At 40.3% G+C, this 13,246-nt stretch overlaps 1 protein-coding gene across 1 annotated transcript in view; it reads right to left on the bottom strand.

The window, feature by feature from the left end:
• The window catches only part of LOC115589127 (uncharacterized), a 28,303-nt gene extending 16,973 nt beyond the window's left edge, over positions 1-11,330 (bottom strand). Inside the window, 6 exon segments of the mRNA XM_030429853.1 lie at positions 620-1,152; positions 1,286-1,498; positions 1,745-1,783; positions 2,553-2,614; positions 4,390-6,662; positions 11,236-11,330. Coding sequence (XP_030285713.1) covers positions 620-1,152; positions 1,286-1,498; positions 1,745-1,783; positions 2,553-2,614; positions 4,390-6,351 — 2,809 coding nt within the window. The 5' untranslated portion in view covers positions 6,352-6,662; positions 11,236-11,330.
• Positions 11,331-13,246: the final 1,916 nt, after the last annotated feature.

Below are 13,246 nucleotides of genomic sequence, written 5' to 3'. Positions count from 1 at the left end.
GGCAAATGTCAGCCTTGGTAGTGGCCCCCCCAAGCAGGACAATGTGCCTTGCCACATGATAAAAACTGCTCAGGAAAAGCCTGAGGAACATTACAGAGCTCACAGTGTGGACCTGGTCTCCAAATGCCCCAGATCTCAATAGGTTCAAGCACCCAGAACAAGTTCAAACCATGGAGGCCCTGCCATGCAACCCACAGGACTCAAAGGATCTGCCACCAACACCCTGGTGCCACAAAACTCAGGACACAGCAGGGGTCTTGTGTTAATGCCTCAGAGCGAAGTATGATCTACAGTGGAACCTCCAAGGATTGGACATCTAGCAAAAGCCAAGATGCCAGTCCACGTTGATGACTTGAGCTATTTGTCAAATCCAGTTCCATGTACTTTGGTGTCACTGTGTTTGGGTCGAACTTGACTGACAGGTGGCAACCACATAAATGCCAGGAACCAAGGTTTCCCAGCAAAACATTGCATTGTCTGATAATGATCTAATATATTCCCTTCAACTGTCAGTAGTAATGTTAGGGCTGATCATTATATAACAAGTGCAGATATGATTAGAAAGATGAAAAGAAGATTAAAAGCATGAAGGTCTTAAAGTGATTGCAATTTCTCAAACCTGATTTCTTCAGTAGTTTCTTAGCCAGTATTTTTGCACTGTTTGACTTCTTTTGTTGAGGGGTAGATCCTTTTCTGGATGATTGGCTCTCACGGCTCCCCCTTGGTGGTGAATTTCTCTCTTCACTCCTCCTTGGTGGAAATCGTCTCTGGGTAACCCTCCTTGGTGGCGATCGTCGCTCGTTGACTGTCCTTGGTGGCGATCGTCTCTCATCAACCCTCCTTGGTGGCGATCGTCTCTCCTCACCCCTCCTTGGTGGCGATCGTCTCTCCTCACCCCTCCTTGGTGGCGATCGTCTCTCCTCACCCCTCCTTGGTGGCGATCGTCTCTCCTCACCCCTCCTTGTTGGCGATCGTCTCTCCTCACCCCTCCTTGGTGGCGACCATCTCTTCTCATATCTCCTTTGGGATGATCGCCTCTCATCTTTTCTCTTCGGTGAGGATCTTCTTTCAGAGCTCCTTGAACGTGACTGATAGTGGAAAGAGGTCAGGTCATCATACCAAGGGGAGTGAGAACGAGAACGAGACCGAGACCTGGTGAAAGTATGGTTACAAGCATTTTACAATTTAATTAACTTGTTACCGATAATTTCAAAACCTGGTGGTGAGAGGTATCTGTTCTTCTCACCTATGTAATTCCTCATAACAGAATTTATGTGTGACAGACCTGCGCTTGTATCTGGAACTTTGCGGCGATCGTGATGGGCTACTGCGTCTCTCCCTTCTACCCTCCAAGGCATGGTGGTGCGGGGGGCTGGACGAGCGGGAGTGAGAATCAGAATGGGAGCGAGAGTGACTCCCATGCCTTGTTTTAGGCCGACGATGCTGGCCAGTCGATGCAGAGGTCGAGGTTGAGAGCTTGGCATCTTTACCTGCAGTCCTAAAAAGAGCAATGCACAAAAAAATATGATATAAAACTTAAGTTTGCCTTAAATCAGACCGATAATACCGTCTTTGAACGGTCACTGGACATAACTAATATAGAGGTCCATCAACTTATCTCCATTGTGTATGAGTATGAAGGTGGCCAATTCTGGTCATGCTTAAAAGGCAGATTCAAAAAGGGCAGTCTGCTTTTACACAACGTGCAAAATTTATATAAACAGTGTCTCCAAAAGAAATTTACCTGGGCACAACTGCTATCTCCCCATCCCAGTCAGGGTATCTGTGGAAAAAAGAACAATACAAACCAAACTTATAAAAGAGCAAAGAAGCCGCATTCTGTTGTGAAAGTCAAAAACAGTAGTATTTGGATGATGCTTTTAAAAGTCAATAACAAGACATAAGAGAAATTGTATCATTCTGCAGAACTTGACTAAAAAATTCGAAAGTTCTGCTACATTATTTATTTTATTTTTGTTTGTGTGCCAATCTGAACTTTTTCTCAGCTTGACTGAACAAGTTCAAATGTTAAATGTCATTTTAAAAAAGTCTGTTAAATGTTAAAAGTCTTGAATAAAGACATTGGTTTAAGAAAGCATCTGTCTGTACTATTGTCACTGTGACTGTACTATTGCATAATCATATTGGTGCAAAATCTATGCACAATCCAAAGCCTGTTTTCATTCCAGCTCAAAAACTCACTATATCGGTTGCATATCGGCTATCGGTGATTGCACCCCCTTTAATATCGGCTATCGTTATCGGGCCAAAAAATCCCTATTGGTCGGACACTACTAAAAAACAACAGGAGATTTCTTGAAGAACACACTCAAACATTTTATGATGTCTGTGGCATTTTCCACTAGCCTTCCAACAATAGGGGTTTTAATAGACAATGAGCTATGCCATCACTTTTTCTGTCCAGTGATTCCAAAACAGTATTTTGGCACATCCATGGTGGGCAATTCCCCAACAGTATTACATTGAATATAAAAAAGTAATTCTGATAAACAAAATCTATAAAAGAGAAAGTTATAAACAAAAAGACTGACTGTTTTCGAAGACGGGTGCAGCTCTCAAGGTGAAGGTTGGTGTTCTGGTGGGAGATCCAATCCTAAAAGTCAGAATCACAGACAAAGCATTTAGATAGGCCTCATTGTTATCAACACTGCCACCAGCTTCAGTATCTCAACTACTGTTTGTAATTGACAACACGGACATTATATTCTACATTACAGAAGCCTTGAAAGTTCCTTTAATCTTGAAAGCACAACACAACACATTTCTTTAAATCTTCAACCAACAGCATTCATCCAAAAACAAACAACTTTCGCCCCAAGTAAGGAGCAGATGGGAAAAAAGTTCAATCTTCATGGCTTTGCTGTTGTAAAAACACATATAGCATGTGTACAAAATCACACAGGTGACACAGTACATGGTCAACTCCTTCCTCTGTAATCACAGCTGACTTTATAGTCAACTTGAGTTCAAGGGTAACAAGTCCTTATCATGAAATATAAGCAATACAAGAGTGCTAGTTACAGACATCCAAACATTCTTTCTGCAGAGGTGAAAGGTATGGATAGGGACAAAAAGCTGAGACGTGGAGTATACTCATGAGGATAAAAAAAAGTAGGGAGAGGAGGAAAAAAAATGTGTGTTTGTTTTTGTTTTTTTTAATCCACAAATATGTTAAAGTTATTGTCCCAAAAGGGGGAAAATAATCAACAGGTCATAAAAATACAAAATCTCTGCTGAGTCTAGAGTAATTTTAGTAGTGAATAAAGTTCCTTGTTGGGACACAAAAGCACATTAGAATACGCAAAACAAAGTTTGTAATAATATTACAACAAAAATATAGCTACTGTTATACATTAAACTAATTAAAGTAACAAAATGCACCCTCGACAGCTCTGACGGGTGATAAAATATACAAAATTATACATTCACTTAACAATTATATATAAAAAAAAATCAACCTGAATATACATTGTGGGACAAACTCCCCCCCACCCCCAAAGAAAAAACTGGGCCCGAAGCGTAGTAGCCATCTTCTGTCATCCTCTGCTGCACAAGTTTTTCAGATTTGCTGATTCTTCCTTGTCACGTCTTCAGAGCGCTTGGGTCAGTTCTCAGTAACATTCACAGAAATTAACAGCATTTCATCATTTTATACTGCCACAGTCATTAAGCATCGTAAATCTCACATTAGCCATTACACATCAATGATTTCTTCAGGTGAACTAGACAATGGTTTTCTAGACAGGTTTGAAATCATTCAATTCAAATGTAAATCAGTCTCTGTAATCCTGAATTACAAACTGAATATCAGAAACATATGGTTTGTAACAAAATGTTTACAGTCTCTCACAAAGTTTACCATCAAAGCTTGTTTTGATTTGTAACTTAAATAAAGTGACAGGCTCCTTACAAGAATTTCACAACTAATCACTGATCCAACAGAAAACAGAGTATTTTACCCAAATCTTTTTAAATAGGTTATTGAACACTTTTGGGGCAGCAGTAGTTCAGTCTATGGGGACATGGCATGGGAACCAGCTTTTAGCCGGCTTAAGTCAAGGTCAAACTAGTCAGTATGGAGTCTGGAGCTGGGGCTGGAGATCCCCTTACTGCACGGAAATCCGTAAAAGTTCCTGTTTGTCCATGTTCAAGTGAAAAAAAAATGTAATCTCCAAAGAGGGGTTAACAAAAGTAAGCCGTTTTTGTTGGATTTTTAAAGAACATTAAATGAATGTTGTACGATTACATCTCCACGAAATAAAAAACAAAACACTTAAAATTGACACTTTATAATCAAAAAGAATAACAATTTATATATTGAAAGAAACAGATAAAGCTAAAGAGAACAGAGTGCATTCTTCCACTCACCTTCATTTGAGTACAATCTTTGTAACACAGAGAACAGGTATGTGGAAAGATTCTTGGTGAGGCAGCTGCATAGTCCTGCATCATGGCCAGTGTTGGCAGACCCTTGAAGACTGCCACGTTTGCTGGAGGCTGCCAGTGAGAAGTGGGCATCGTAGTGTGATTGAAGCTCATCTGGGCTGAGATTGGCTGAGGCAGAACTGGTGGAATAACAATGTGGCGAGGACCACCTGGGATAAACACCGGATGTTGCATGGCCCGTGTGGCATCGGTGATGCCAGGTACGCTAGCAACAGGAGGAACTGATTTGACCGCAGAAAAAACTGGAGGCCACATCACTTGTCCTGCCTGTGAAACTAGCTGCTGCAGTGCCTGCTGCTTCTGTTGCTTTGATTTTTCATCCACTGGTTGCTTCTGCATCTGCTGCTGACTTTGCCGCTTTTTCATATGCTCCTGACTCTGCTGCTTTTTCATCTGCTCAGCGAATTTTGAACCATGACTTCGGGTTTTACTCTGATCTTTAGTGCCACTGTTGGCATTACTGCCAATGAGCACAAGGCCAGGTCGGCAGGGATCCACACCACGGAGTAGATTGGTGGGTGGTTGGGTTTTCACCACTGACTGTTGATCAGACGTTGATTCTTTCGAAGTAACAGGTTTGGAAGCTTCAGACCTGACAACTCTGAGGTCCGTGTCTTTCTTTGGCACAGAGAATAGCTTGAGGAGTGTTTGGAGGGGCTGGCTTGGTTGGGTCTGCAATTGTTTGGTCTGATCATGGCTTGGGGTACCACCAAAGCTCAGTGCTGAACTGTCTGAAGAGCTGCTGACAACAGAACTTGCCTGATGACAGGAAGAACCCAAGGCACTGCTTTTCACTTCGGTTGTATGTTTTTGTAGGGGTCCTCGACTGTTTTTGCTAGTATCACAAGTGTCCATCAGCAACATATTTCCACCCCCACCACTGTTTGCTTTACTGTCAGTCCGTCCAATCTCATTTCCAGCCCCTCCTGTATATCTGCCAGTATGTCCATAGTCAATCACTTTAGTTGGCTTGAGAACAGCCGACGTGATTTTTTTCAGGCGCATCGCTGACTCCCCAGAAGTGCTCAAAGTGTGACTGTCCATTCCACACACACTTCTGGTGGACTGGGGTACAGGGTAAGGTTTTGACTGCCCTGCAGTTGTAGCCCTCTTGGCCTTCTGGATACGGATTTGTCGCAAAATGTATGGCATGTTCTCTCGAGTCATCTGGTCATCAGGGTAGGAGATGAGATGTTCCAAGTCCTCTTTTTCAAGCCCAAAGTTTTGAATGATGTTAACAGCGGATTCAGATGTGTACTTGGGTTTACTGGACTCTGCAGGGGCCGCAAGTTTGTCTGGCACTGGACAGTCTTCAACACCTAATCCCGGAATGGACTGTAAATCATGCTTGGATGATGAATACAATTTAGAGTCATCAGCAGTTGGCTTTTGGTAGTTCAACAACCAGTCCCAGGAGCTTCTGCCACTTTCAACATCAGAAGGTCTATGTCCTAGAGAGGAAGATGATGAGGACATCGGGTGGGAGGTCATCCTTGTACTTGAGGAGCCAAACTCATTCCTTTGAAGGCCGGTACAACCAGTGCCCTCATCTATGGACTGATGCATGGGTTTGCCAAGAGGCTTCACCTCCTGTCTGGCCCTGCTAATATGCATCTCAATAGTTCTTTCTCTATTCTCATCCATTCTGGCCCGTCTCTGGTCAGGTCCATAGTTCATCAACTGAGACATCGGTGATGAGAAAATTCCTCTGGTGTTGTCAGGAATAGTAGAAGAAAGTCCGGAAGAACTGAAACTGGACTCAGGTCCGAGACGAGGGGATGCCCTCCAAGGGTTCGATTCCACCTGAGGACCTTGGAGTTCATACTGCCCCTCAGGAGAACTTTGGTTCTCAGCCTCAAAGGGGTCATACAGTTGATGGGACATTGTGTTTGCTGTCTGCAGTAGGTTAAGGAGACTGATGGCTGAGGAGCTGGGGGGTCAGAGGTGTTGTAGGTTTTTTGGGGAGCAGTTGTCTAGTAGCTGCCAACAACGAGAGCTGCCAACAGTGAGAGCTGCCAACAGCGAGAGTGTTTTTGATTTGCGTCAGTGCTAACTGGGCTTTCAGTTGAGCCAGCCACAAGGAGACAGCTTGTTGACTTATCAGGAGCAAACTCCCTAGAAGCCCTCCGAGTAGATGGCTTGTTAGTTGCCCTAGAACAGGAGAAGAGGCACAATGCTCCGATCGCAAAGAAAAGCTGAAAAGTCAAAAAACAAAGGAAGGGGTTATTAGATCTCAGATTCTATGATGGGTAAAATCCATTATGTGGAAGGTTGTGTCTTGAGATTCTTCTCTGCTGCCTCCTGTGAATACACATTCAGATTCTTGTATTGAACCTCGTGGTCTTCACTAGCAAGAAAGAAAAAAACAGAAGAGGCAAAAGCAACAAAGTACAGATAAAGAGATAACAACAATGCCTTGCAACAGCAACAGGCTAGTCATGCAAAATAAAGTGCAACTTAAGTGTAAGGTCTGATATAAAACACCCAAGTGAAAATGTATGTAGGTGTTAGGGTAAGCAACACATCTCAAATACCACTGTCAGAAATAATAGCTACCTTGTCGGCAATGAACAGATCAGCCCTCTGTTTCACTGCCCCGATATATCTTCTCCAATCTCTCAGCTGTTGGCAGCGATGGAAGCTTGCACACCAGCCTAACAAACCTAACTGCTCACAGAAGCCAACTTCCTCCACAGAGTTTACCAGGAAACATATCTCCTGTCACCATTTTCCTGATGACCTAGCTAACTTTCTCTACCCTTGTGGAATCACAGCTAGGAGTGTCACAGTTTTAATTTTAAACTGAACATCTACTAGACTAATCTTACATTTTTTTATCACTAACATCAAAAGTAGGATCAGCAATTGTTACAGTATGTTTTTTATCTTCAAGCCTACCTACTTGCACACATCCAATGCAAATCTGAAAACAAGAACTTGAAAGAGGACACTGCTAGCTTACCTGTAGCTTTACAATAGTAGCACCTTACAGACACCAATCTTGTGTGAACGAAGGTGATCAACTGATACTAGAAGTAAATCCAACAGCAGTCATTTCCGAGGAGTGACATTAGCATGTCTACCCTGGCTAGCTTGATTTTTAACAATTCTTTATCTTTGAATCCTACATGCCTAACCACACTGATTGGCAGTGTAATGGGCTGGTCACTGGGATCAGCTGCTGACACTATCTCCCCTTGGCTTTTGTTAATATTAACCTAAACCCAAATCTGCAAAAGACAAAGGGGATTAAGTGAATCTTTTTTTGTAAATCACCTTTTTAAAAGTAGCCTAACAGAGCTCAGAGATTACTTTTTAACTTTAGGGATGAAAAAGTGGATTTATCTTTACTCCTGTTTATCGAGCTGACTGCAGCAGCGACCAACTGAGATGAGTGTGTTTTGTAATGTTGACTGCTGACAGGAGCAGGAAGGAAAAAGTGCTTTACTTCGTGAAGGTAATATTAAAGTGAGGGAAAGCAGAGAGAGAACCAGAGTCTCTGCCGACTGCTGACTTCAGTCAGAGTCTGACCTGAATTCAAACACTCATCTTAATTTTACGAGCATTACAACACAAAAGAATTTGCGGACAAACTCAAGCAAGTAAGACACCAAAATCCCTTCGCTGGTTGTGAACACACCATTTAATAAACCACCATTGCAGATGGAAATCTATTTGATGTGACTCAGGCACAGATGCTCAAGGACAACGTAATGTTTTAAAGTTTAATTTATTTTACATTCAGTCTTGTTTGCCCACTTCTTCTTTCTTTGACTCTCTCTCGAAGAAGTAATAGCGAAAGACGACTGAGTGAAATGCGCTGGTTACCTTGAACATTGATAGTAATGAAAGTAAACAACTCAACAAAACATTTATATATATGCACACACACACAGAAAATATTGCATTCGTCAGTTGTTCGATATTTTAATTTTAAAAAATCTTACGTATTTCATAATTGAAAAGGGGAAATATGTAAGAAATGGCCACCTGTTAAATAGATACACAAAACAATCAAAGGATTTTCTAACTACTACTTACTACTTCTAACTATAGCTGCATTAGCTAGTTAGCTCAGTTAGCCATGCAGATAGCTGCCCAGACTGCGAATTAGATCGATAGCACAGGTGCTTTGAACTAGGTGGTTAGCATACACTTCAGTAGATATCTCTGTGACATAGTACACAGCCATCCTGATAACGTCATAACTGTTATTTGCATTCTGTTGATAATCTGAAGTAATTTTGGGATGTTTTTAACAACAAATTCTTACATATTGCACCTTGCGAAATCCCTATCCTCAAGTCAGAAACAGGAAATCATGATAAATAAAATATAACATGTGTGGAATAAAATGTACACATGGCGATGTGTTCCACTCGCTTACATATCCATTAGGGATCGACCGATATGGATTTCTTAGGGCCGATGCCGATACCGATTTTTTTTTATATTTGGAGCCGATACTACTTTTGCTCCCTCATTTTACATCATAAAAATTACACAATGATGATAACAAACGTTAAGAGTCTCAATTTTAAAAAAAAGGAACATTTATTGAAATTAAAAAAGGTGAGGTAGAACAAGAACAAGTAGGCTAAACAATATAACAAATATTAAAAACAGGTGAGGTAGAACAGTGCTGTGTAAAATGCTGCCACACTGGATTGGTTTTCTGATTTGCCATTTCTTGCAGCATCTCCAGCAACACGGAGCTGCCTGTGGACGCATGTCTGTAAATAATGCCGGATCGGCGAACACAGCAGCCCACATCGGCCGATGCCGATACACGTAAAGAACACAAAAATCGGCCGATGTATCGGTCCATCACTAGTATCCATGTCCACCCTGCTATTGTTATTAAACACATAACACGCTGACCTCAATTTGTCTTAAAAAATGTACAACTCAACAACGCTTAACACATCTTGACTTAAAGGAGACCTTAAAGACACTTTTTTTTCCCTTTTCTTCAAAGTTTAATGTAGGTTTTTGTGCATATAAAGTCTGCACAGAAAACACTGCTCCTGAGAAGCCTCGACAGTAGCACCACCTTTAATTCTGTGACCTTGTGACATCATGAAGATATCTCTGCCATAAGCACTACGTAGTTGCTGCTTATGTTCGACAGACTGGAACTAACAGATATAAATTGTCACAACAAGCGTGTTCGCAGGATTTTTCCAAGAAATACTGAGACTGTTCCAAGAGGACTGGAGAAGGGCTTGATTTTAACTTATTGTATTCTAAACAATACTAAGGAAGTACATTTCAAAATTTTACATAAAATGACAATGAGAATAAAATGTAAAACAACTGAAATCTTCTGGAGAGACCTTGAATCTCATATTTTTGAGCCTACTAACATTGTGTAACCTCTTGACCTTGAAGATAGTGTTGGTCACTATTATAATCAAGATAATAGCAATCCTGAGTATGTGATCAACTGCATCAACATTTTCACTCACAAACAAAAATTCCCCACATCGCTTCCCAAATTTTCACTTTAAGTACTAAATCGTTTACCCTAAAACCTGTCTAATCATATCTTTACTGATCTATAAATGTACTCATTTGTTTTAAATTATCTTTTGAACATATATGTATTTGTATTCTCCTGATTTGATGTTGTTTATGTTGCGTTATTTTCTCTTTTTGCATACGCTACTGTTTGCGTTTCCTGAAATCTTTGTAAGTTGTTCTTTTTCAATCAAACATTTTTTAAAAAGTAGGATTTGTGACAAAAAATGCAGCTGGGGCTAAAGGTCATCTCAGACAGAGTGAGATTAAAGAGAAGTATGATAAAACGGATGTGTTTTTGATAGGGCTTCCAAAGTTAACGCTCTGTAGCAAAATCAGGAAGCGATTGAGCAATAACGTTGTGGATGACAGAAAAAAAACAAACCTCATAGAGAAGAAACTTATCAAGGGAAGGGTCTTTTTAATGGCAAGTTCAGCTTCAAATACCTGCCAGATGGCTCTCTCAACAAGAACAAAGTTATTTGCATTTACTATCGATGAGAAATGAGTCACCACCAGAGTATGTCCAGTCTCAAATACCACTTGTTGGCAGACCACACTGTACAGTTTGTAACGGAGACGACTGGACAACTGCTCATGAGACAAACTTCATTTTTTGAGATATTCTGGAGAATGTTCTGGACAGGATTTGTCATTGTTTTGGATTGTTGCAATAATAATAACATACATTCCCATAAAGTAAGAATAACTGTCCACTCCCATGTTGATACAAGTGTTAAAAACCTTAACAACATTTAGAGCAGATATTAGGATAACAGATATAAGCTAAGTTTGTCTCCTGTGACCAAAGATGTAATGAGTGTAATTTGTCTTGTTTTCTCAGCTGACAGATTTTCTTTCCATAACAATGCAGATTACAACATGCTGTGCTGATAAATGTGGTACCAAAATCTGGTAAATCAGTGCTTTTTAACAGATTTGCAGCTTGAAACGTGGTGTAGCTGTATGAGAACAGCCACAGACCTGAGCCATGACTGACAACATCACACAATAACACAATGTCACAATAACACACAAGCAAAAAATCCTCAAAATGCTGTGAGAAGTGTGTTTTAGCAGCTCGCTGGTCAAACACTGGCTAAACTAACTTCATGTGCTAACTCCTAGCCTGGTGCTAACAAAGTCTTCAGAAATTGCCCGGTTAAAACTAACAATTAGAGCAGTTATCAACGTATTAAGTGCGTCACATTCCGCTCCGTGTTTTATAACGACATGTTTGTTACATACCTTCCGTTATTCGTGTGTTATCTTGCAGCTCTGAGGAGCTGTAAGTCATCTTCGTGCTGCAGCCAGGAGGCCATCTTCTCACATCAACAGAGCAGCGAAGACTTCCGGTGTACGGGTCCGCCCTTCAGAGTAAAAGCACGATTCATTGATTCAGTGTCACACTGAAACCAGTCTTGTGCTCAGATCTTCTGGTTGGAGGCAATTTTGTTAACATCAAGCCACATTTTGTAAATAATATCACCTGCACTCCCCCAGTCATTTCTGAAATGTTAAGTTTAATATGCATTTATTGTCTATTTAAAATGCAAATTTTGTTTGTTTAGTTTGTTTTTACCAAGGGATTTGTTGATTTCACTCCATGAAACAAAAAATATTATCCACAAAATGTTGTCCTCTTAATGTTGTTAGACATCATTAGACACCATTCTTACTGCTGTCTGAGACCCACTGTTCTAAAACTTTTATTGTATTATTGTAGTATAACGCAATCATAGCAGGTAGTTATCATCAAAATCCTAATCAGAAATAGAATACTTCATTAATCCCCGGGGGGGAATTGTTTTGGTTCCAGATGCTCCGTGCTAAGTAGAAATAGAAATATAGCATGAATGGAAACAAGAGATAAAGAGAAAGATATAAATAAAATATTAGACAATAAAATAAAATAATAAAGAAGACAATCTCAGGTATTCAATATATACATAAAAACATATATATATATATCTATGATATATATATATATGTTTATATATAGCCATTTGAGTCCGATCATCAGAGGGATGAGCTGCAGTATTGCCTGCAACTTCGACAGCAGTTAGTGGTAAATGATAACTGGTAATTATTGCTGTGATGTCAAAGGAAATAATCAAGTGTGAAGAAATCACAATGGATGATTGAAATATGTATTACTCTTGTCAGGCGTGTTCGTTTGTTTGAGAGGTGAAAGTAGACAAACTAATAGAGCAGACAGACTACGACATACTGTTAACTATTTATTAGGAAGAATTGTATTATTAAGCAAAAAGCTTGATCAAGGAGTTTCTCTGTTTGAAAAATCGCAGGCAGCAAAGCCAAGCAACCAATCGCCCAGAAAAAGATGAAGAATTTCAGCATGTAATGCATTATATATTGCTGTTACAATGTATGTGTTGAATTGTCATTGGTCAATCATATAGATAGGATGAATACTATTATTGGACAATCAAGTAAATAAGGTGGGGAGAATCCGTGGTTTGGACTTTAGCCCTCCCATTGGTGGTGCACAAACTGGTCCCAGTTTCTTGGCACACAAATCCTGATTCCTGGAGACATCACCCTGTTGAAAAAACAATATGTCCCTGGCCTAATCTGCCTGTCCTCCATATCTGCCTTTGTTTACGGTGCCTTCACTGTTGCATACGCACAAGGGATTTGGGAGGTGATATCGCTGGCACCATTTGATTGAATGAAGAATGAAATCATGTAACCAAATAAACAACTTCTATTCTATTATTTAAAAAAAAAAATGCAGTGCAAAGAGTAATGGAACATACTGGGATATATAAAGAGGGAAACTTGGTTCTTTAGAAGACTAAGGTCAGAGTTACTAAAAGCTAACTGTGTATTCTCAGGAAAGCACCAGTCTTTTTTTTAATTACCAAGGACAGAGAGGAGCTATTGGCTTCAGGCACGGCTGTGCGCAGCTGTTGTTATGAGAAAGAAGAAGAAGGGGAGTTCCAGGGGAATATGCCTGTGTCAGCAGAGGTGAGGAGGAGTAAGGATTGGATGAGACTATGAAACAATGACAGGAGGGGGTATTTCCACTCCAAGTTTTTGGGCTCAGAAAGAAGACATTTAATGTTTAGTGGAGGTCTGTTGTTCATGGACATTGTCCGTGTATGACCTTGTGTGACTTTTGACACTTTGAACAAATAAGAAACAAGAAGACTTTACACGACACTATACTTTTGAAAATATTTGATTTTTCTCATTTAGATCACATTGGTGTCTCTCTCAAAAACCACTGCACAAA

This window comes from Sparus aurata, chromosome 10, assembly GCF_900880675.1.
Source record: "Sparus aurata chromosome 10, fSpaAur1.1, whole genome shotgun sequence".
NCBI lineage: Eukaryota > Metazoa > Chordata > Actinopteri > Spariformes > Sparidae > Sparus > Sparus aurata.
Note: the sequence above shows the minus strand (reverse complement) of the source record. Positions and strands in the feature narration are given on the sequence as shown.